The sequence below is a fragment of the Fundulus heteroclitus genome, unplaced genomic scaffold (assembly GCF_011125445.2).
Source record: "Fundulus heteroclitus isolate FHET01 unplaced genomic scaffold, MU-UCD_Fhet_4.1 scaffold_48, whole genome shotgun sequence".
NCBI lineage: Eukaryota > Metazoa > Chordata > Actinopteri > Cyprinodontiformes > Fundulidae > Fundulus > Fundulus heteroclitus.
This window is the reverse complement of record NW_023396901.1, coordinates 882,925-908,488: the sequence shown is the minus strand read 5'-3', so window position 1 is coordinate 908,488 and position 25,564 is coordinate 882,925. Positions and strand designations below refer to the sequence as shown.

Here is a 25,564-nt window from a genome sequence, read left to right as displayed (position 1 = left end):
CCAGCCAAACTCGTTGATCTTGAGCTATCTTTCAAAAAATAAAAAATAAAAATCTGGCCAAAATCAAATCAATCTGTAGATGTCCACAGTTGGCAAAGACAAACCCCAAAAGGTTTGCGTCTGTAGTGGCAGTAAAAGGGTAGCTCTAAAATGTATCCACCTAGGAAGGCGTGTCACTGAAAAACTGTTGAAATTTGTGGTCATAATGTCACATGTGAGAAAGTTTCAAGGGTATGAATGCTTCTGTAAAGCAATATATCCACGAGTGGATAGGTACTTCAACAGGTATATGGATTTCATTTGGATATTTAAAGTCTGGTGAGACAGGTCACCGGCTAAGCTCCCCCGAAAACACTGTGAAATCTAAAGAGCGATCACAGAGAACAAAGCGCAAGGACTGCACTTTGAAAATTGGGTTTGTTTCAACAAGCTTCTCCTCGAGAGAAGAACGGAGTTTCTTATTTCATTCACTTTGAATAAAGAAAAAAGAGTTCTTTGCATGACTGCGCTGCTTTAAAAAGTCTGCTCGCATTCGAAGTCAATCTCTTGTCACAAACACAGTTAAATCAGGTGGGATTAGCTTCCGCTCGGCTTATCCTTTACTCTGAGCCCTGTGAGCGCAGCCTGAATGAGACCTCTATAAAAAGAAAAGAGCGCAATATACCAAAATAAATAGTACCTGCCAGGCAGGTCGGACCAACGTTGTGAGAGAAAGCCAAAGGAGATGACGTGTTGGTCGTACCGTGCGTCGGCTCTCACAAATTTTTTATTTTTTTTTTTAAAACAATTTCTGCTGGCAGACGTCCAGGTCTGTGATGTTTTCATCCCCACCTCTATATTATAACAACTTGTTCTATTCTCAGCACACTGTACGCTTTTCAGGGAAACTTTCATGCCTATTCATAGGCGACTAAACAAATGCAAGACAGACAAGCATGTCTGAAACACGTGAGGGCCTTGGCCGGCTCTCCATTGGAAGCCTGCTAATGAGGCGGTTAGCACAGAGACAGTGGAAAAGTCTGCTAGATGGAATGCTGCTCCGCATAGTTTGTCCCGACACACCTGCGGCCACACACCAGGCAATCCCCTGCTTCAACAATCCAAGACATGCACTTACCTGTCTCATAAGCCATTTGGTTGGACTAGTCCACCCCCCAGCCAAAATAAATAATAATAATAAAGAATAATATGTTTAGGAAAAGCTCTCATCTATGATATATCTGACATCTGTCACTGTTTTCTCTTGATTTGCAATTACCAGCTGAACGGTCCTAACCGTGTGATAGGTTAAGCGCTTAAAGGCAAATAAAGAACAAATTGTGAAACAAAAGGGGGAAAAAATATTATTTTGTTGAAACAAAAACAAAAAAAATCAACAATAAAATGCTGAAAAAGATGTTTTAAGGTACACTCTGGAGAAAAGCATGTCTTTCCAGTCATGTATCAATTTGTATGCCAGGATGTTTCTTACCTGTTGTGACAACTGATGAGTTAAATTCATTTCCTATAGTTCACTGTAAGAAAATACGACGATGTGATTCAAGATGTCAATTTATAATTTGTCTAAGTGTCAGCTGGCTCTAATGTGGATCTGAACCGAAAAGCAAATGGAAACTGGTTGTAAAACAAATTCCATCAAAGTAATGTACTGTTAAGTTCCATTACATGTGAAACTTTAGCTTTTGTTCTTTATTTATCTTCATAATCAATCAGCTAATTAATTGAAAAACTTACCTACAAAGAAAAAAAAGTTCTTAGTAACAGTTTGAGTACATGGGCATTAAGTGGTAGTAGGGACGCCTCTAGTCTGTTTTAAGGGGGTAAAAAGTTTTAGAACGTTTTAGAAACAGTCCTAATCAATACATTAGAGTATGCATTTCTAAGAGGCTTGCTTGTCAGATTAAAAGTACCTTTAAAAAAAAAAACATTCTTAAAGCCGGTATTAAACACACTTTTCACAAAGCCCCCATTTCTGCTTGAAAATGTTCCTTTTTTTATTGGTCTGATGCAATATTCAAATCTTAAATGCTGTGTTTTTATTAGCTATATGTGGGGGGAAATCTGAATTAACGGAAATAAAGGCTTTAAAACATCATCAATCTGTGTTAATCTATAAAATGTGTTTCCCTTAGTGAATTGAGTCACTGAAATAGATTGTTTTCGGTAATATCGCAATGGATGAGTGGGCAACATAAACCACATTTTGTTGCAGTAGACCATGAGAATAATGAAAATTAGTTTCAGCTGCCAAAAACAGGTATAATACTTTTCCCTTGGGAGTTTCAAAACAACACCAGAAAGTGTTGGATCCAAAAGGGCATAAACGAGCAATAGGAACTGATGAAGGGTCGAGATTACGAATGCCTGGATGGGGAAGCAGGGGGGGTGACCACCGCCACTGGCTAAACTGTGAAATCAAGAAAATTAAAACAAAACAATACATTAAAAGAATTAAAAGGAGAAACAAAAAAAAACAAAAAAACCATGAAACTTAACACAAATCAATAAATAACTATCTTAAAATAAAACTATTAAAAGTACTGTAGAAATACATTTAAAATTGCTAAAGTAAAATAAAAAATACTGACAAAGGGCACAAAAATACAAAGTGACGTGAAAGTATTTTAGAAGCATTTTTTTTCTCTTATGGATAGCGCAAGGGGGACTTTTGCATATATCTTGCCCCTTGCCCCCCTTTTTTTCCATTACGCCTATGTCAATTCCCTCCTGGCATATCAAACCGTCTCGGTCACACCCTACCCGGCTCCTGCCCCCCACCTCCCTAACCCTGCCCGCCATGTTCTGGAGGAGGAGGAGGAGGAGGAGGAGGAGATACGTGTAGTCCTGGCTTTAGCCGGATTAGCATTAGCAGCAGCACGCAGCTAGGCGGAGGCGCAACAAGCTCCTTGAACGCCGAAATAAGTTCTCAGTCGAGATTTCCCCACCCCGTTTGGAATTAGCCCGATTCCTTTTTTTTTTTGCTGTTTGTATTTCCTGGAGTAACACTATAGCCCGGACGTAGCATGAAAAAACTATGGTAAGTGAACACTTGCTCAAGTTGTTGTTTTTTTTCCTCCCAGGGTGTCCTGTAATCCAGTTTTCTGTGGCGATGTCTCCACCGAGCACCCGTCTCGACTGCTAGCTCGAATGGTTGCTAACTAGCTTAGCATGCTAATGAACGTTAGGGCAGCTACCTGGGGCGGTTGAGGGTTTTTTTTTTTTTTTGCTACAGTGCAGGCAGCGGATTCAGAAAATAAAACTTGATATGACATGTGTGGGTGGGTGAAGAGTAGTGGTTTTATGTTAAATTATGCGAAAAGGATGCAAAAGAGCTGGCTGACACATCAGCTCGGTTAGCTTTTATCCAACTTTTTCAAAGCGGAGTCTTGACCTCCGAAAATAACACGCAATAATGGCATTAAATATTTATCTAAGCGCAAATAAGTAGTCGGCATTCCTGTCCGGTACGAACTGTAAGTGAGATCAATAAAAACAAAAAAAACAACTTTGGGGGGAGGGGGGCATGCTAAGGGATGTCTACTGGTGAGGGTGAAACTAGTTAGCGGAAAAAAACCAAAACAATTTAAAGCCACAAGTTAACGTCGTTCGCTAGCTTGGGTCGAAAAGTATTCATCGCGTGTTTGCGCTTAAGTTGGCAGCACGCGGGGTGCCTGTTTTGAGGAGACGATTAAAGTTGACGTTGTTTAAAGTTGGATCTGTGCTACACCCATCATTAAACCGTGAGTCAGATATCGATCAAATGGACTGGACGGGTCTTAAGCTGCCACTTCTTTAGCCTACGCGCTATCGTCAATCACGGCACACGAAAGGCGGCGCAGTGATTTTTTTTTTTTTTACGTTTTGGCCCCAAAGGTGTATCTTTGTTCTTTTGTGATTTTTATTTTTTTTTATTTTTAGAAAATCAAATTAGATTAAACAATTCTATCCCAACAACAATGTTCGGGGTGATGGTAATTAAACGTTGTTAGGGTGGGGATTCTTCTCGGTTTGGGCGCTGTCTGTTTCCAGCCGTCTCACTTTGGGGTAATCTCTCCGAAGATGTTGAAAGGTGGTCGATTTAACTTTTTTCTTTTCTTTTTTTCTTCTCCCCCTTCTTTTACTAATACGGGCAGATACGTGTTCGGATTTTCGGTCTTTAAACGCCGTTTTGCTGAAGTCACAGCCTGAGAAAGGGGGCACGGCTTTGTCTATTGTCAGAATAATCCGTCACACTGGCTGACAAATGCATCATCATCATCATCATCATCATCATCATCATCACCGTCCTCCTTCCGTCCCTGTCTCTATGGGACAGCCGGGGAGGACAAAGGACCATCACAAACTGGTCTCCCCTCATGTTCTGCTTCATGGTATTTTTTTTTTCTCGTCATACCTGGGGATAATGTTTGAATTTGGATCTACAGTTGTTGGTTTTTTTTTTGTTTTACGGGTCTTTGTAGTCAGTGTTTTGTGGTAAATGCTAAGTCACTAAAAGGAAGTGACTGACTGTGTGCTTCGGAAACAGGCTGGATGACTTGATGAAGCAAGCTCAGCACGGTCACACTCCCGCACAGGTGCCTGCCTGGTTGCGCAAGATTCTCTTTCGCCAGATCAGCTTTAGTCTCCGCTCGACGAGGTGGACCTGTTGTCTCCAGTGCTGCCTCCTCGATCTTTAATGCTAATCACAGTTTGCCAGGGCTTTTTGCCAAGGCGCATACAAACTCAGCCCCTTCCGCCGGGGAGGCGTTTATGTTATCGCAGTAAAGTAAAATGTGAGGAGTTTGGCGCGCCTTTTCCCGGCCTTTTTCGCCCGTATTAGCTTTTTAGAGTTTGCGATTCTGCAATCAACAGTTTTAAAGTAAGTTCGATATTTTTAGTTTTTTTTTTAGTTCATTTGCAGGATTGCGAGGTTGTGTTTTGATCCGCGGAAAGCCTTTGTCAGCTGCTGAACTCGGAGTAAACATTGTAGAGCTGGGAAGAGGCCAAGCTTCTTTTTTCTTTCTTTTTAATCATTGATGCAATGCACCAGGAATCTGAAAGATTCAGTCTTGACCTCCTAAGGTGAAGATGCTTTTGTTGTGAATTAAAGGTCCGCGTGGGGATTTAAACTTGTTGGGAAGGTCAACCATATCAGTGAGTGTGCATTTCTTGGCTCAAATTAGAATTTTTCTAAACATTTTTATTATTATCTTCAATTAATTATTACTGCCAATGTAGTGCTTTCATTTAGAGCGGTTCTTGGATCATTTCATTTGAAAATAAAGCTCTTAGTCATTGTTAAGATTGTCACTTGAAATCTGCTTTTCAATAACAGTTTGTCTTGCGCCAAAACCTTTCTGCCTGAGACTGATGGCGTGATAACATGTCGGGCCTTTGGCTAGTTCCTCATTTGGATAAACAAGAATTGGGTGATAGAGGAGGATTTGCATGTAGCGGTCAAAACAATTGCGACTGAGTTAAATATGAAAATTAGGTTTTGCTTTTATGTGAATATGCTATGTGTGGGGGGAAAAATACATCCAGCTTATAAACATGAACGAGACTCTACCAATATTTATGGAGATCTAATTATTCCCCTTTCTATAAAGTAGGTGTATGAACCTTTAGGCACTTGAGAAATTGACTCGATTATGATTCAGGAGACCAAGATGAAAGAGTATTAATCAGATGATTGTTAAATTGACCCCCATGCATCCATAACTACCCATCTGTCAGCTGATCTGTAACTAAAACTAAACTCTTCTTAGCAATCTGCCGTTTCTTTGCTGGATGATGCTACTGCATCTTCGCGGCTCTTCTTTGGAGCATACGACATGCTAGCTGGCGCGCCGCTATAGTGACTTAAGGTTTCATGAGACTAGCTTTCTATGTATCGCATGTTCCTGTCACTCTGGTGTTTGTCTTGCTGTAGTGCCTTATGAGTGGTGTTTAAGTTTCTCTGAGGCGGGATGTTACTCAAGCAGTCTGCTCTAAGCTTTTAGGGGAAATCTTTAGCATTGCTAGCTTGATGGCCTCCTTGTTTGCGCTGGCAGCTAAGATCAACTGTTTTTTTTTTTTTGGAGTTCATTCAAACATTATCCAATTTGCACTCCTATAAAGCAAATAGCAGTAAATTCTGTATATTTTAACCACCACCGCACACAGTGTTAAGTGTAGCAGTATTTTGAACTTTTAAAATCACACTATGAAGGCTCTTTCTGAACATGTTAACCCTCGCTACAATAAATAGCTTGAACGACCTCAGCTTCCAACAGTCAGTAGTTGCTTAGTGGTTTATCTAAGTTAACTAAAACTCAGATGTTTGTTGTTCAATGGAGTTATTATGTCTGCATAAGTTGTTACCAGTTTGAAATACCAGCATTGTGATTGAACATCTGCTTTAACTCGACTCGATTGGCAAAAAAAATTAAAAACCCAGAGACAGTGCGTGACTATTTTGTCAAGTTAGCGACAGAACTGAGACACAATTTCTCCACAATAGCCGTCAGATGTTAGGTTGTACCAAAGCTAATCAAAACATCTTACCTTATCCCCTTTCTTAAAACACAGATTCTGTGTGTTTAGCGTAGGCATGTCACGATAACAAATTTTGCAGGATGATAATTTTTATTCTATAACTTATTGTGATAAATCATTATTATTGTCATTTGTAGACTTTTTTTCAACTAATATGATAATGGCATAACACAAGTATACCGTCTCGACCTACCAGCTCAGACAAAGCAGGTGTCGTCATCTGGTTTAAATCCCAAAAACTCCCACCCTGCAGCGGTCATGTTTGACTTTGACAACAATCGAGTTTCTTTTCAAACTAGCCTTTATCTGGCTCTCCCTCACCAGGCTGTCATGTTAACTTTTAGCATGCGCCTACCTGACACAAGATGGGCTTTCCTTAGCATAGTGAGGAGTGAACTCTTGCCTCAGGTACATGCCAGGTGCACAATCTCGTTACGTACCTCAGATTGTAGCAGGAGAGCTCCGTGAGGAGTAGCAAGCTAAGGGAGAAACTAGTTGAGAGTTGGAAAACAGATGGGATTGGTTTCAAAGCCGACAGCGGCAGTGTGGGAGCACTTTGGATTCAGTTCGAATGACCATGGTGAACCGCATAACCTGTGCAAGCCGATGTGTCACATTTTTTTATAAAAACATAGGTACTGAATTTGGCAATACAATAAAAACGCGTCCGTACCTTAAAACATAATCATCAGATGCAGTTTTTCCTACCACTGTAGAGCCGTCTCCATTTTCCCGTCAGTCCACAATTGGAGTATTGAATCGAGCAACAATATACAAAAACGGCAGTGCAAAATGGTGCCCGCTTACAATGTAGTTTAGGGGGACCAGACGTCCCCGTTTTAGACGAGCTGTCGCTGCAAATGTCTTCGATTTCAACGTTATATGAATGAGAACCAAATTCTATGCTCAACAACAAATATTATGGTAGTTTGTCTTGCTGCTTTTAGTGTTACTGAGTAGTGCCCGTTTTGGATATTTAAATTATCTTCCAGTTCCAGTGTTAAATGTTCTTTAGAACATTATTATGCTTTAATCGTTATATTAGTCGAAAATGGTCTCCAAACAGTTTTTTTTTTTTCAGTCATTTCAGGGACAATTTATCGTCCAGCAAAGTTTGTTATTGTGACAGCCATAGGCAAGAGCGTACCACCCTACGTCATTGGTGTCATAATTTTTCTCTGTAATTTTATGTTTTCCGAGTTGCGCAAAACGGTTTAGAATGAGGTGCAACTACGTTTGTACTTGACTAAATGTTAAATCTGTGCAAACCGATTATTTCAGAAATGGTCTTTGGTCTGAATACTGACATGTGAGGGGGGTGCAGCTCAAGGGCAGAGCTCAGATCCACAGTATGCCGTCATTAGGCTGTCCGTGTCCATCAAGCTAATTACAGCTAGCGTTAGCTCATGTTGGCCGGAAGGTTTGCTGTTACTCTTTTGCAGATACAGGAGCTTTAATGACCTTTTTAAGTTTGCGCTCAAGCATCGTGGCATTGATTATTCACATAACCCTACTTTAAAACATAAAGCAAAGCATGGCCACGCGCCAGGTTTAAAATATGGTGGGGGAAACCCTACAGTGAAGGTTTTTTTTTTTACTGTAAAAGAAATCGGGACATCACATTTTTACCTTTTTTTTTTTTCTTTTTTTTTTCCCATTTCTAAGTCAAATGCTATCTTCATTTCACTCAAACAAATTTTTTTTTCAAGTTAAACCTTTTTTTTTCAACATAATTTAACCTTCATGAAGGACAACTGTTTCTCCTGTGCTCAGGCTATCTGCCTTAGTTGAGGCATAAACTATGTTGCGTGGTCAGTATATTTTTCTTCTTCCCTTAAATATTATATAATTACTGTATCTTTCTGACCATAAGTCACTTTTTTCTCCATAGTTTGACCAATCCTGCGACTCATATCAATTTGAGTCAGTCATACCAATTTTAAATGGTAATTAATTTTGACTAACATGAACCAAGGAGTAAACATTTGTGTCTATAGCCACGAGGGCACTCTAGGCTTGTAACAACTATCTGCTGCTCCTGTACCACTTAAAATGTACTGAAACATTAACTTAGAGACAACAAAGACAGAACACGTTTGTATGTTGTTTCACTGTTTCAGTCTGCACCACGCAGCATAGCCCAGACCACAACAGAACCCTGTTACTGGGCTGTCCGTCAAGCTAATAACAGCTAGCACTAGCTTACAGGTCTGATGTCCGGGCGGTTTACAACTTCGCTGATGCACGTGAGCTTTTTGTTGCTCTGACACATTCGTGTCGTATTGTTAGCTTAGCACGTAGCGCTGCTACGCTGGAATGGGCTGGATAAAACCTTGCTGATTGGAATTGCTGGCTTTTATCCTAATTTACTCCATTCAACCTCCCAGGTATCTCCCTTGGTTTTTGGTGCGGGTGTATAATTGAATAAGTTAACATACCAGATTAAATGTCAGTTTTTAGTTTTGGATTGTGTGAAATACTGTTCTAAATAAATGAGTATAGTCTGGTGGGATTTAAATATGTTTTTTTGTCCCTCTTTATGATCCATTTTTTTGACTGATGCAGCTTATCGGGAGCAACGTATAGTCTGAAAAATACGGTAAAAAATTTGTTTTCTGATGAGAAATCTGTCTTCCTAACCCGTACGCCCTTTTCCAACAACATTGTCCGGAGCACGTTCAGTTCCTAAATGAGATTCTGAACCCGGTGTCCCACGTTCCTACCTTCCAGGGAGCGAACTACGGTTCAAGCTGGACACCGCACAATGCTGGGTTTGTCTGATGTCCCCCGTCATCGGGTCAAAGCCGGAGGCGATGGGAACAACAATTATGGCAAGGAAGGCGAACGTTTGTGTGTTTACTTCCGCGGAGCTAAAGCAAATTTCCTGAATAGATGATCCTTAGCAATAAGCAGCCACACACCCATTCAACAAATTCATGTTTGAAAAGGTTTTTTTTTTTTTTGTTTGTTTGAAAAGAAAACTGTTTTCTGTATTAAGCCATGAAAAGCCCCATTCTTCCCAGAGAGCTGCTATGGATGTGAATTTGTCATTTCTCTATGGAAGTGTCTTACTGGCATGACTCAAAAGGCTCTTATTTGTCAGAAAGACACCTTTTAGAAATAACATATTGGCTTTGATGGCTATCAACTATTTCTTTTTATTTTTTTGCTTTATAATGTGCTGATTTTATTTCGGTGCCTTTGTAACGGCACAGGATAATGGAGACAGTTTGACAAATATCGTGGTGGTATGATATAACTTGCTACACACTGGTCATTTCTAGGTTAATTAATTCGGTTTTAGTTAATTCAGTTAATTTCCACATTGAACCTGTCAGGTTGACGAGGATTTTATAAATCTTAGTGCATTTTTTTCCAAAGCTCAACTCCAAAGGGTTAGGCACATTGTGGGCAGCATCTAAACATAAGCCAGACGCTGTTGTGCTTATCACCCGTTAGGAATTCTACAGAAATCTTTATTGGTCATTAGAAACGCGTACGAATCCCAGGGAGTGGCAGATCCATTAACAATCCCACGCGTCTTTCAAAGATGGTGTCACCCACCAACAATGTCAAACATTTAGGTGGAAATGAGGCCTGTAGGATGTGGAGCAAGAAACACTTGCTGAGCTGTCGATGACGACTTTAAAGGAGGAAACCGGGTCGGAGCGAGTGTGTCCTTTGCCTTAGTCTGCTAGTCAGATCAATCTAGAGAGAGACAGAGGGAAGAGGAAGTGGTGTGTTTGGCAGCATGTGAACTCAGATTTTTAGCTTTAATGACCCTTCTGGTTAGCGTGGCTTACTGAAAAGGAAAGGCTTGACGACAGAATCAAGAATTCGGGGATAGCTGACCTGCCCTGACACATGAATGTGAATTACGGGAGACACACACACACACACACACACACTAGCTGTGCGCTGTGTCTTCCAGACCTGCTCAGAGTGCAGCCCAGAAGGACGGAGCAAAGCCGAGTCTGCTGGTGGGGGCGGGGGGAGGGTGGGGGCTGTTCCGGGACACCAAGGAGGGTGGGATGGACCAAACAGACTCTCCTCTCTTCCTCCTGTCAGCTTTGGGTGAATAGGTGATTATAGCAGCAGATGTGTCATTAGGTCTGGGCTGCATTCATGCGGATGCAGCGGGGCGAAGAGGGATCTTCTAGGGAGGGCGCGCTCCGCAGGGCTCACGTTTCACTGGCGCTAGGCGACTTTATGGGACGTGCCAAGTTGTGTTATTATCCCGCAAAAAAACCCAAAAAACAAAAAAAAAACATGCGCTCTTTGTTTCCTTTCCTGTGTTGCCCTTCAGCTGTCTAACCGCGGCAATTACTTGGCAGGAAGTCTGTGGAATAGGCATAAACGCGAGTGGAAATAGCCACTTGATGGGTTTCGATGAAAGAACAAACGGCATTGTCGAGTCTTGACGCGTAACCTGCAAAGAAACGGACGAGAAAATCAAATTGTTGTGAAAGTACCCGTCGCTGGGGCTTGTCGGTGCACGCTCGACGCAGAGATCAGATTACGGCGTTGCACAAGTCATCCGTCGGTCTACCTAGATGGCAGACGGAGGCGCAGAGAGAGCGTTGAGAGTCACTTAAACAAGATCAGCTAAGTCAGTATGCACTATGCGGTTTCCAAAACCAACGTCACATTTCAGAGAATTGTTTTTCTCCTTTCTTTCCAGCTGGCGGGCACCTTGAGGATTAAAAGCACAGCTTGGTAGAAAGTAGACTCATTGCACTACGTCTGTTTCCATGCAGCTACAGAGCTTCTCGTGGTCAAGAGTTTTCATGCGAAACATGGAGGTGTGGGTTACACAGCTGCAGGTTTACTCTCGCTTTCCATAGGCTGTCGCTGTGCAGGAACTAGTCGTTCTACGTTTGTGGATTTGACAATCAAATGGAAGAAGAAAATCGGTCTGCGTAAATGTATTTATTACATATTTTGTTACATATCGCAATATTTTTAGGAGGTATGCACCAATCCAGAGTGAGAATGAGACACCTGATCTGCCGATTTTCAATTTTCACAGATGCACAATAGGAAAAAAAAAAAGATGCGCTGCAGGTGTCGAGAACTCTTGGCTTGTTTTTAAATAAAAACAAAACAAAAACCTGTTGTTGTTTACCACATTTATAGGTTGAGACGAGTGAAAGTTTCTTCTTTTCTGGTTTTAGTCGGATTTCAATGCAACAGTTCCCCCAGGGTCTGACTTTTCTGTATTTGAGCTGTATTTATACGAATTATTTTCATTTAAAAAGTGTTTCTAAAAAAAATCGTAACAATTTCTGCGGCAGTTATTGCTAACGTTTCAAAAGTCCATTGAGAACTTGGCTGCTAGTGACCAGAATTGGTAGATCGTCAGCTTAACTAGGCCTCTGAAAACAGAAAATCTCACCTTTTTTCCTGTCTGTTTAAGCGTTACCACGTCATGCTTGTAACACTATATTGTGGATGCTATTGGTCAGATAATAAAACTCCAAGTTTGGTATTTTTATTGTCGATGGTGCGTTTACAATTACGTTATGGATGTCAAAAGCTATTCAAAAGCAAACTACTTTTGACACTGATTCTGTGGTTGATTGACACTGCAGGAAGTTGCAGATAACAGGAATGCTGAACATGCTGAATGCTGTACAGCGAGGCGGCTCAGATTTATCCTGTTGAGCTTTCAGACTGTCCTGGAACATGACAGATTGGCAAATGTTTACTTAGGGCTGGCCGATATGGAGAAAAAAAATATCATCACATGTATTTTTAGGCTTAATTTATCTCGATACGCTTTTATTTTTATAAAGCATTTAGAAAAAGGCATCTCTGAATCAAAGCTTTACCCCAAATGTCTCACTGGCACACTTTTTAACAAACAGCTGTAGATAAATATGAGAAATATGAGCAATAACTTATTTGAATAAATATTATAATTATGTATAATTATCTTATCTCTTTTTTTTTTAAATCTCTTTTTTTTTTTTTTTTATCCCGATATATTGTCCAGCCCTACTTGATACCAGTTATCAGACTTTGCCTATTACCGAGTGCCATGAAAGACTGTCATCTGTCAGCAATTTCTCATCAGCAGCCTGTGGCCAATCATGGTAACCAGCAAGCGGTGGTAATCTGCCCTACTTTTATTACTGGGTTTCGGGTTCAGATAGCTCAAAAGAAACCCTTTGCTTTGTCGTCTGGGTGGAAGGAGAAAGGATTTAACAACCAGGCGACCTTACCAGTGGGATACCAGATAAGAGGGTGGACTTGTGGTGTACAGAGAGAAAAATGCAGGGACAGTTTCTAATGTCTGAGCTAAACGGTGGCTTTCAAAACTATTCTTCCTAAGTCCAGAAATGTATCACATTTGGTCATGTTACAGCGTCAAACTTCAGTTTATTTTATTGGGATTTCATGTAACAGAGCAACACACAGTAGTGTAACTGTGAGGGTGTAGGAAAGGGTTCATGCTAGGGCTAGGTAGTATGCCTTAAAAATAAAATCTCAGATTTTTACTATGCCAAATTTGATTGATGGATTTTTTTTTCCTTCCTTTCATTTCACAAAAATTATAGAAATTATTTTAAAAACTTGCTTTTATTTCAAACATTTCATCTGTGGGCTGACCTGAATCCAGAGCAACTAAACACAAGCTGAAAGACATGCTGGTAAAAGAAGATTGTAAATAATGAACATATAATAAAATGTTTGCTGCTAGTGTTAATACACAATGAGCTAAGAACAGGTTTCCCTTCACTTGTGTAACTTCAAACTAACCTAAAACAAAAAGTAAATTAATAAATTAAAGTTTCTTGTCTTATGGGGAAAAACGTTTCTTCTTTACAATATTTTGATAATATATTTTCCTAAACATATATTCAGCATTGCATCCTATTCTCTTCATGGAAGCCCAATGAGTGCATTTGCAAAATAAAATCCAGATTTTTCAAAAATGAAAGTTTTAATAAATTGTAAATTCGAATCAAACGATTAAATCGATTTGTCGCCCAGCCTTGTGTTTACATTAGTAATACTAGCTTCCCTAGAAGGTAATATAAGATGCTAAAGTCAGTTACTGTTTGTGATTCAAAATATTACTAAAACTCTTCTTCTACAACTTCTGCTCTCACACACACACGTCAGATGTTGTCTCAAATAAGATAATTATCGCTAACAATGGGAATTTTTAACATGGATCTACTTTTGACAAGATGTGACTAAAATAAGTATCAAACCTTAAAAAAACAAAACAAAGCTCACACACAATTCTGATGTTAAAATTCTCATGTGAAGGCATTTTTAAATCAATTATGATCTTCTTAAGACATTTTGAAGCTTTGAAGAAAAAAAACAATTCAGTTCTAAACTGAGAAAAGAACGTTTTGTACTACATGAATGGCTGGAGAGTGCTGTGTAATTATCTGTAAAATTTTTACTGAGTAGTTGAAAGATGTTGCTTCAGATTGTCCCCTGGGGACAAAGTTTTTAATTTAAGATCACAGAGAAGCTCTACTGCCTTGCATCTAAAGTTAGCGATAGTTGCAGTAAAGGTTTGTTGCCTTCACACACAGTATTTTGCAATTTCTGTGAGTGAGTGTGTTGCTTTAGCATCTTATTGTTCCAGAATCCAGAAACATCCGTTGCTAGCTTGAATTGCTATTAGCAGTTAGCCTAGGCGTCCTGCACACCAGCAGGAACAGAGTCTGTGCTGGAAGTTGACTTTCCTCCGCTGCTTTTTGACACTTTTCTTATGAATCAATTGAACAGCGCATCTTCTGGGCTGTTTTGTGCTTTTTAGCTCTGCGCACAGTTAAAATGTTCAGAATTCCCTTCGCCAAAGTTGTAACAAAACAGCACTACAGGCAGCCCGAGTACCCGCAGCGGTAGGCGTTGGAGAACCATGGGTCTGAACCATGATGTTCCAGGTTGAAGGTGTTAACTGGACTCTGAGTCCACAACAATGCAAGTTAGTTCAGGTTTTTTTTCCCCCTCCTGCTCTACATCCGATTGCAACTTTACCCCCTGGATTCCTCCCTCTTCAAACATTACCTGCTTCCAGTGCCCTTCCCTATAAGTTGCCATCGTGTGGCGTCACTGTAAACGCGACACCGTGAAAGCCGACACGCAGCTCTTTTCACAACACCGAGGGCCCCCGTTGTGATCTGAAGCGGGGCAGGCGTGGAAAATGCTTATCTAAGTCAGAAGGCATGAAACATGTCGGTCTGGTTTCTAAACGGAAGCCACTACAGCTGCTTGTATAAATACAATCCGGCGCGACCTTATTGTCGAGGCGTGTGTGTGTGTGTGAATTAGGATCGCAGCGAAGGAACTCGCGGAGAGATCTTTTTGGCGTGTAAATTTAGCCGACGTGAAAACGCCGTCGTCCTTCTGTGTCGCGGCAGTTATCCCGCACATCTGTGGTTAGCCAGAAACGGATCTAAAGAAAGCGTTTCAGTTCATACTGTTTTGCTTCTCCTTTTTTTTTTTTTTCTTCTTCTTCATACTCTCATCTGGTCTGTGTCTGTTTTAGTTGATGGCGTGGTCTTGGTTCCTGCCTGCACCGCGCGTGTGGAGATGGTTTTAACAGACGCTCTTCTGGAGGACTCAGGAACACAGCGCTGGCCTGGAGAAACCTCTTGAGCACACACAAGTCGACACGAAAGGATAAGCGTCGACATCCCCCCTCAACCACTGCTGGGCAGTGATCGAGGACCAGGCGGACCAGACAAACGTCTCCTTTTTTTTTTTTTTTTTTTTTTTAAGAGCCCCTTTTCTTCATTTCTCCCCGTCTGTCCCATCTTCGCCGCCGCCATGCCGAGCACCATCCGCCGGCAGATGAAAAACGTGGTCAACAACTACTCGGACGCCGAGAAGAAGGTGAGGGAGGCCACGTCCAACGACCCGTGGGGCCCGTCGTCGTCGCTCATGTCCGAGGTGGCCGACCTCACCTACAACGTGGTGGCCTTCAGCGAGATCATGAACATGATCTGGAAGCGGCTCAACGACCACGGCAAGAACTGGCGCCACGTCTACAAGGCCCTCACGCTGCTCGACTACCTGATCAAGACGGGCTCGGAGAGGGTGGCGCTGCAGTGCAAGGAGAACATCTTCACCATCCAGACCCTGAAGGACTTCCAGTACATCGACAAGGACGGCAAGGACCAGGGCATCAACGTCCGGGAGAAGAGCAAGCAGCTGGTGGTGCTGCTCAAAGACGAGGAGCGCCTCAAAGGAGAGAGGTGAGAACACTGTGACAAATATCAGAAAGAATCTAGATTATTGCATTGAGGTTTTGTTGGACATTTAAAACTGATGCAGTCGTTACATCTCTACTAGAGTGAAGGATTTATCAGTAAACTGGCCATTTATTCCCGGTTTGGCTCGGATCAATGTTTGGCTGTAAATGAATCATGTCTTGCATATGCGGCATATTTATGCCTGATTTATGTTAATAAATTAGAAATTCTTTTATTTTCCTCTCGGATTCAACACTTGTATCTCTATCGAAGAACCTGCTGCCATCTGGTTTTCTTTTGTGAAAAACAATCACAGGTGCACGAAAGCATGCTTCTGTAGTCTAGATGTTGGCTGAGGCAGTTTCTCTTCAGTGATCTGTAGCTCTCTGCTGTGTAAATGAAACCTGCTTTCAGCAGTTCTACACCTGTTTGAGTTAGTTTTCTGTGACAGAAAACAATGTTGTGTAATCCACAGATTACCAAACCCCAAAGATGTGGGTTAAATGACACTAGATTGATAGACCTTTTATTGGAGAGGAAATAGTTCAAGTTACTTTCAGTATTGTTTTCGGTTTGATTCTTTAAAAGAATCGGATTCTTTAAAAGTATCCAGCTAAATTTTCTTTTTTTAGCCATTAATTAGCAGTCTTGCTATTTTGCCATTTTTATTTTGTCAGAGTTTTTTAGTCCAAGCTGAAGGATGCCAAAGCTACAAGTGGAAAAATTATCGGTTGGTCGCTAAACCGTCCCCCAGCGTACTCCAAAAATGGCCGAATGGGGACCGGGGGTTCCTCCTTTAGATTTAAAGAGACGGCCCTAAAACGAGTTGTTGTCAGACGCACCTCAGAACAGGGGTAGAAAGGGGGAATGTGGGGGTAAATTAACAAGGAAATCAGACCAAAGCGTCGCAGTTCCACTTTGTATACATCACATCTGAAGGCTTTCAATGTCAGAAGGAAGAACTGAAAAGCAGGATATGTCGCGTTTAAATGTATCCATCGATCTGTTGATTCATTTGTCCATCATCAAGCCATTGGCCTGTTTATCCATCCGTTCATCCATCTGCCTGTGTTTATTTATGTTTTTATTTTTCCATCTCTTTGTCCGTCCATTTATCTTTTCATGTCTTTGTCTGGCCAGCCATCAGTCCGGGCTGTCGTTTGTAAATCCGTCCCTTTCTCCAACTTTGCACTTTTTCATCTGTTCATAAATCCATCCTTCATCCCATCCCCTGTCAGACTCTTTTCTGCCGTCCATCCATGTGTCTGTTTTTGTTTAGCTGTCAGCCCATTCATCCTCTTATCTGGTCATCTATTAGTCTCTCTGTTGCTCAATTCATCCTTCCTGCTCTCCGTTTGTTCAGCTCTCCATTTATCAATTAATCCTTCTATCCATCCCTCCATCTCTCAAGTTTCCCTTTAATGTTTCAGTCATCCATTTATTTTTCTACCTCTGTGCTCTGTTTATCCATCTGTGTGTGTGTGTGTGTGTGTGTGTGTGTGTGTGTGTATATATATATATATATATATATATATATATATATATATATATATATATATATATATATATATATATATATATATAAAGAAATTTTTGTTTTGTTTTTGCACGTTTTGTTTGTACAGTAATGAAGAACTTTTTCATCCATGCTTTTAAATTGGGAAGAAAAGCTCTGAGGTGTTGGGTCTGAAACCCTGGAACCCTCACAGTATCTCCCTTTTGAGCAGTCCTACTCAGATCTGCCCTGGCGGGGGGTCAAACCAGTAAGAACATCTCTTATCTTTTGCCATGTTAGGTCTCAGGCTTTGAAGACCAAGGAGCGCATGGCCCAGGTGACCACGGAGAGCTCCCTGGGTTTTGGCCGAGGCTCGTCCCAACCCAACCTCTCCACATCCTACAGCGAAGAATACGGCAGATCAGAGGGCTCTCCTGCCTCCTACCACGGCTGTAAGTATGTCCTCGTAAAAACCTGACTGCGTCACGTGGAGACACGGAGTTCATTCGTCATGGTTTAAAAAAAACAAAAAAAAACAGAAGTAATTGAGTCAGATGACGTTACGGCGCGTCAGTAACTGTAACTTCTGCCGCTACTCTGAAGGCCTCCCCTCCCCCTGCTCCATCTCTGCCAGGCCGTTCTGCGCCGGGACTGCATTCCTGAGCTCTTTTCCACTCCCCACACACACACACACACACACACACACACACACACAGAAGAGGAAGGAGATTCCCACCCACCCCTCAAAATCATCTTTCATCCACTCCACAGAGGAATCTGCTCACGTTTTCAGCTCGCAATTCTCCCGGGACAGCGACAGTTGTAACGTTAATGGATAGCAATCGTTTTAGGGGAACTGGGTAGTCTGGTCCGGCTTTTATAAAATGTTCTGCGCATTGTTCTATAAGTTCCAGTCCTTGGGGACTTGGAATCCGCTGAAAAATCATGGCAGGGAAGGGACAACGATTTAGGAAGAGGAGATCTGGGTCTACAAGGATGCCCGTCAGTTCAAGTTGGTCTGTGGGCACCTGTATTGTTTTAGCCTTTCAATTCATTTAATCTCTCATGTAATCGGATGTGACACATTTGTGTAGCAAACTTGTTTAGCAAAGAACGTTTTATGATTTGAGTAAAACTGAAAATGCATACATGTAAAAAAAATGCGTTCCTAACCCATTCAATTCAAAATGACTTTGTTAATCCCAAAAGGGGAATGAAATAAAACAAGTACGTGTTTTAAGTAACTTATTAAGTAAATATTTAAATAATTAAGCATCAACCGTTAAGGATTTTGCATTCATTATTTCATGCATGCCATGAATTAATTTAATTTAATATCTAATATCAGGGTTAACACTGTTATGGACAAAGTGATGGTGTTTAGCCGCTGTGCACGGTGACCAATCAGATGTTAGGATCTATTTGCTCACCTATAATGTGTAAATTAATACAAAAAAATTACTCTATATGATTTTAACAAATTGGCAAATGCATTTTTAATTAATTAAAACTTTGAAATATTGATTTGTGTATTAATTAAAAATGTCCCCCTTTGAATACATTTTTTAAATTATATTTATTTTAGAAGTATTTTGTATGTAAATATTATTTAACCTTTTTTTTTTTTTTTTTTTTTCTAACATGATTGGCCCTTGGCTCATGCATTCGAGGCCCTGCTGTTTTGTCTAAATATGTCCTGTAAAGGTTATGATTAAGCCTCTAGCAGCAGAGTCATCAGCAGGGAACCAATCAGAGTCAGCCGGGCCGGCGCTGTGGGAGGAGACGGGGGATTTTTGGGATTGCAGTCAAATCTTCCGAGCATTGTTGTCCAGACGTGGTGTGAGTGAATGAATGAATGAATGAATGAATGACTGGTCATGCAGCTGTGAGAGCAGCTTTTAACCTGGCCTCTGACATGCCGTTTCTGGAAAATACCTTAGAGTTAGAGTTTAATTAATATAAAGCATGGATCCTTGATATTTTTTATTTTTTTTCCCTCGTCTTTGTTTTATGGATTTTAGTTCCTGCACACGTCGGACGCCGCCTCCCACAAACCGACACACAGCAGACAATCTGTCTGCGGGTGTGATGGGATTTCATGACTCTTCCTCTTGGTTTAAAACGTTGTATACCATTATCAGTCCATAAATCTACCCTGAGTGACGCCGGGCCGTTTCGCTGAAACGCGCTCTCCTATTCATAGCTGGAACTGCATAGTTCTCGGGGAATCTGGAGTCGGCGGGGGACGGTGGAGGAATAGATGACGATCAGAGTTTCAGCCTCGTCCCCCACCGCCCCCACCCCATGTAGGCACGGCTATGTTTGAACAGTATTCCTTGTACGGTCTATTCCCACAGTGGTGTGTTTTAGTTGGCATCCAGCGTTATTATCCCGTTCTAAGTGTCACACATTCAAGTTGCGCCAGCATGTTCTTTCTTTTCCCCCCCATTTACTGTGTTCATCCCATGAGAGAAAATGTTTAAAAATGATGAGCTGAAATGTCTCTTTTGAACAACATTGTGATTTTTGTGAAAGGCTCACCAGGACAAAAATGCCTGAGTATTGTTGAGTTTTCTGAAATAATTGCTTGGTGTCTTTTATTTTCTTGTATTGCATCTTAAAATGTTGTGTCCCAGCCTTTTGTGCTGATGGGGTTTCTGACCATTTAAGGTAGACATGCAGCTTCAATCTGCTAAACAAAAAAAACACAAACAAAAAAAAAACACCCATGGTCCTTTTGCCTCGGGATGTTCAGCCTGTTGACAGACGAGGCAGAGGCATGGCAGTGACAGAAATCAGGCAGAATGCAGCATTTGAGGAGGTTCAAACAAAAACTTTAGTACAGAAGCGTATCAGCTGGTAGAAAGATGGATTTAGCTAAATATCTGACTTTTAAAAAAAAATTAAAAATTCTCACTTTCCTGGCCGGTGCCGATTTCAAATTTTCTTTTGGGTTCGACTGCTGGCTTCTGGTGTTGACTTATTACAATTATTTTCCTGAACACGATCAAACGAGGTTAATATGTTGAAGCAGCAAGTCTAGGGATGTTATTTAATGATAGTTAAATGTGTGCAATTTTGGTGGATCTTCTACTTGCTTTTTCCTTTCCTAGTCACTAGAACGCAAAAGAGAAGGGTGAGGGCAAGGCAAATTTATTTATATAGCACAATTCAGTACAAAGACAACGCAAAGTTCTTTACATGATTAAAATATAGCAAAATAAAACAGAATAAAAGCAAGTAGGAATAAAATGTAGATAGAAAAAAAGAACAAAAAAGTGGTGATTCAGTTAACTAGAACAGTTGAAGGCAATCTTAAACAAATGTGTTTTTAATCTTGATTTAAAGGAACTCAGGGGAGACGTTTTTGAATCCAACAGAAAATATTATCTCCCAATCACACATCACCTTATGTATAAGATGATATTATTTATGAAAATTAAGCCATTACAAGAAGGGTTTTGATGGATTAAGGGAGCGTTTTGGACACCGGGTCGATTGAGTAAAGCCTCTCTAGGGCATTTATCAGAAATCGAGTGTTTTTGTTCAGCAGAGCAGCAAACGGAGAGAATGAGGCGTCTCTGCGTGAGTCACCAGGCAGCAGCGTTGTCAAAGGCTTTGATGGAAGTTTTATCAAAAGATCGCGAGTCGACTTAATTTCTGATCGTGTGTATTATTCGGGGCTGTTCCCTCGAGCGTTTGCCGTTTTCGAAATCTTACATCGCAGGCGGCGTCGTTCCACTACCTCAGCGTGAAGGTCAGATTGATCAACATTATTTAGGGAAACGCCTTCGTTTCTCCAAAATAGCGGAAAGACCTGACGTCGGCAGTTTCCTACGTGTGCCGAGAGCAGCCTGACGTGTGCGGAGTGTCGAGCGCCGGGTATGAAGTTTTCTCTCGTCACAGGGGGAAACCGTCACAACATATCTGTTGGGGTTGTTCGACTCTGAGCGGGCCGAGGGGCGGGGGGGGGGGGGGGGGGGGGGCGCCCACGCACCACGCACCACGCACCACAAACAGTTCTAGCCGCGATGGGGAGAGGTTTGGGAAAGTGTGTGGCTTTCACCGTTCTGTTCTGTTGGCAGTAAGAGCTGAATTAGGGCAACGCATGCAGGAAGAGCTGCCGTCTACTTACATGACTGACACACGTTTAGGTCTGTTCTAGTCGTATGACAGAAAATCTGCAGATGTCAATCATCTGGTAACGGTAAACCAGACGGATGGGGAGAGCTGATCCGAAGCTGAAGGAAGCGCACTTGGAAATCCGTGGCTTCCACAGAAATAGCCTGACCGCGGCGGGCCGAAAACGGACTGAGACTGGGAGTAAGCGCTGTAAGCCACCTTAACGAGTGTCGGCCTTGACGTAACGCGCGTTTCCCCCGGGCCAGATGGAGGGTTGCCGTTTGCCACGTGCGTCCTGAGCGTGGTTTGTTTTGGGCTGCCACATGGCCCGTCCTAATCCAGCCCTCTGATTGGACCTGTCGTCCCGCAGGCTTACAGAAGACATGTGACCAGCGTCACCAGCATGTGTCCAGTCACTTTCCTTCAGTTTTTTTATACACCTCAAACAAAATGCTGCACTGAACAGCATGTTTCTTTTTTTTTTTTTTTTTACTCCTAATGTTGTCTTAAAACAAATTGTGCCAAAACCAGTGACATGCATGTTCACTGCTACTGCAGGGAGTATAAGTATTCTTAGCAACTAGGTTTCTAATGGGCTCTTTGACATGTATGTCCAAAGAGATGCTGATAACAACCCAGATGATCCACATATGCAAAGAAATAAAGAAATTATTCCTAAAGTGATATGATGCGTCCTTTTCCTTTGATCAGGAATTTAGATTTCTCCATTTCTCCATTCCAGCAACTACATGGAGGATGCTCAAGAACAATGGCTGAACTTTACTCTTGGTATCTCGGTTATGGGTTTAAGTGCAGCTCTCCAAAATCACCGCTACCCAAACACTGCGGTTCTGCTGTCGTCTGACCAGAAAACATTTGTCCCGTTTTTCATTGGCTCGTCCAAGCTTTCTGTGGGGAATCTGCAGCACTCCCTTTATCCTGAGCAAGCATGTGGCGAAAGTGGAGAGGAACAGCTCCCTTTTAACAGGAAGAAAGCTCCAGCAGAACTAGCGGAGCTTTGTTCAGTGAGCGTCGACCACGGGCCACACGACGGCGTCCATTGTTTCCGCTACTGGTGAAAAAGTTTGGTCAATTTTGAATGTTTCAGAGCGGGACTCTGGGTAAACTCTTCAGATTATTCCTTTGAGGTCATTTTAGGAGCAGCTGGCTGTGGCTGCTTTATGGGGAAGTGATGCTGTGTAGTTTGGGATAAGGGCGCCATCCAAGTTTAGAAACGCCTCCATAACCAAAGCCTTCAGTTTGTATGGCAGCCGTAACATCTTTTTGGTCCTTACCGGTCATGACATGCTTTTTATAGACTGAACTAAAGGGCTGAAGTTGCTAATATTAATTTGCATCGATTATGGAGCAGATTTTCTTTCTAAATACTGACAGATTGGGGGATTCCTCTTCAAAGTTTTTATTATTCACTGTGCCATAACTGGATTTAAGGCCTTATCCATGTTCTTAGTGAGTGTGCATTACTTGGTTTGTTACCAGCGTATTATTAGACCTGTCGGAGCTATATTTACACAATCGATGGGTTGAATGTTTGCTTTTCATGCTTAATATGCGGCCGTCTGTGGCTGTGACATTGAAGCGCCCTCCGGTTCTGTGTTCCAGCCACATCTCCCAATGCGGGTTCGGAGCTGGAGCAGGCCCGACCTCAGACCAGTGGAGAAGAGGAGCTGCAGCTGCAACTCGCCCTGGCCATGAGCCGAGAAGCTGCAGAGCAGGTATCCAGCGCCTCGTCTCAGATGCGTGCTCCAACAAGCGCCCGTTGCGCCCCTATTGTGTTTCCGCATCTTGGCTCTGGTGTCTAAAAGATCCAGGGGTTAAAACAAGTAGATAGTGATGCACATGACGTGACATGTCTTTGGTATAAACAGCGAGGTGGCTGCTAATTCAGGGCCGTTTGTGTGTGTGTGGTTAGGAGGAGCGCCTCCGCCGAGGCGACGACCTGAGACTACAGATGGCCTTGGAGGAGAGTAAGAAAGAAGGTCCAGGCTCGGCAAAACTGCCCAAGAAGAAGAAGGAGGTAAGACCGCACCCGAAATCTCATCATTCTGCCCGAGTGCGCATCTCACACAGAGCTTCTTTGAAAAGATTGAACCGAGCCGTGCTTGTCCAGCGGGGTCCCACCTCTTGTTCCTTAGGATCTGCGTTACTCCTACGCCTGCAGGTCTGCCTCCTAAACTGTTCTTCTGCCTTTGTAGCCCCAGTCGTCTCTGATGGATCTAATGGACGTCCCCGAGCCAGGTGCCAAGGCTGACCCCTGGGGCATGGGAGCTGGAGCTGCAGCTGCATCAGCAGATCCGTGGCAACCGTACGGTAAGCGCGTACGGTTGTGGAGCCTTACTGGTAAAGGTCCACATACTTACTGTCATTCTGAAGAGGCATAGAGTGGAGCTGCAGTGTGTGTGTGTGTGTCTGAGTGTGTGCGAAAGGCATCGCTGCTCTCCACCTGCAGCTCGCTGGACTGTGACTCTTTGTCTGATAGGAATGCCGCTCGGCCGGCTCGGCAACATTACCGCTCCGGGAGTTAGAGGAAGATATTGTGAAGAAAGGGAGTGCAGGGCGTTTGTGATGCAGGGAAGGGCTTCTCGGGGAGATAAAAGTGTAACACTGGTTTCAGTCAAGCAACAGGGTGCAGGGCTCCCACTGTTGGCAGGAAAACCGCTCCCCCCCTCCTCCATTAAGCTCTCCCTAATGGCCGACGCTGGCTTCTCCCGCCTGGTCGCGCTTGTCGCTTCGCTGTAAACGCTTCATGACAAACAGCCTTGTTAGGCAGAACCAAGCGAGGTTAAAGGGGGGGGGGGGTGCATCATCTGGACATACGGTCATTTCAGCTCATGTTCTGGCACCAAAAGCGACGGGAGCTGAATTATACCGTGCAAGAAGTTTTGCAAGGCTTTGCGAGCAGTTTCAACATTTTTGTCTCACTGCACCCACAAACTATTTCGCGAGGAGTTTACGTGACGGACCAGAGCAAAGTGGCACGTAATTGTGACGTGGAATGAAAAAGTGGATTGTAAAATATGAAACGGCAAGCAGTCAGATCAAAACAAGTCGGTTCTGCTGCTTCAGTTGCGGTAATACAGAACTGAGTTTGTAGTTGTTGATGGGTTTTCTATCCGTTTATGCTTCGGAAAGCTTGCAGGGGTTTTGTCTTATTCCAGGGCGTTGATTGGCTCTGCTCTCCTCCCAGGCTCGGTCCCTAAGCCGTCGGTGCCAGCGGACCCGTGGGCGGCTCCGTCGTCTATGCCTGCCGTGAAGGGTGGCGACCCCTGGGCCAACTCCGGTCCTGCGTCGGACCCCTGGGGTTCCGGAACCGGCCGCCCCAAGACCTCCAACACAGGTGAACTTATTTGGCTCTCTCCGCTCTTGAAGTGCAACCGCTTCATTCAGCTAATGATCACAAAGGAGCTTTTAGTCTCAGTGCTCGGTTCATCCGCCATCTGTGAATGAGAAGTAGGGAGTCGGTGCTGTTTCTGCTCTCTGTGCTGAAGGGGAGCCTCTGACGGACCGAGTAGGGCACGAAGAGTACACATTTAAGCAGGATTACATCCATCTGCATGCTGCCGGTTATCATATTGCTTCATTTTACTATATCCAGGTCTCCACAAACATTTGTACTTGTAATGTCTCCATTTGTCTGTTTTTGTTTCTGCGGTTTTGTAATTTATTTTGGTACACTTTCTGTGTATTGTTGTCTTTGTGTGTGTACACATGTTGGTGTGAACGGGTTTGTCTCCTTTCAGGTAACTTTGACCTGTTCAGTACATCCAATGGTACAGCCAAGGAAGACTTCTCAGAGTTTGACAGCCTGCGCTCTTCCTCCTCTGTCCCCACTGGTACTCACCCTGTCTTTGTCCATCTAATGACACGGAGTCTGTGTTTTTCTTTTCCCCTCAGTGTCTCAGAAGATGCCCCTCTGCAGACGTAGCCTCTCTGCGGGGGGCACAGACACGCTGTCTCGTCTTTCTCTAAATGTGCAACAGGCTTGAGCAAAGGCAGCATTTGGTGCAAAATTGACTTTACCAGGCAATAAATAAATGATTTCACTGTAGAAAGAAGCTGCCTGGCTCAAATCTGTGTGTTGTTTTTTCCCCATATCACTATGATGTAATGTTTTGTTTTTTTTAATGGTCAGTATTGGCCCCTCTGAATTATGGAAACCCTCTCAGATCCTCTGTTCTAGTTTTAAATT

General features: G+C 42.6%; 1 protein-coding gene across 2 annotated transcripts in view; it reads left to right on the top strand.

Moving 5' to 3' along the window:
* The first annotated feature begins 2,793 nt into the window (after positions 1–2,793).
* epn2 (epsin 2) overlaps positions 2,794–25,564 on the top strand; it is a 29,878-nt gene continuing 7,107 nt past the window's right edge. Inside the window, exons 1-8 of one of the 2 annotated variants that reach the window (XM_036132163.1) lie at positions 2,794–3,037; positions 15,032–15,740; positions 17,533–17,684; positions 22,978–23,090; positions 23,288–23,392; positions 23,571–23,685; positions 24,563–24,712; positions 25,116–25,208. In XM_036132163.1, coding sequence (XP_035988056.1) covers positions 15,313–15,740; positions 17,533–17,684; positions 22,978–23,090; positions 23,288–23,392; positions 23,571–23,685; positions 24,563–24,712; positions 25,116–25,208 — 1,156 coding nt within the window. In that variant the 5' untranslated portion in view covers positions 2,794–3,037; positions 15,032–15,312. The remainder of the gene's footprint in view (positions 3,038–15,031; positions 15,741–17,532; positions 17,685–22,977; positions 23,091–23,287; positions 23,393–23,570; positions 23,686–24,562; positions 24,713–25,115; positions 25,209–25,564) is intronic. The other variant, XM_012876659.3, reaches the window with a different exon arrangement.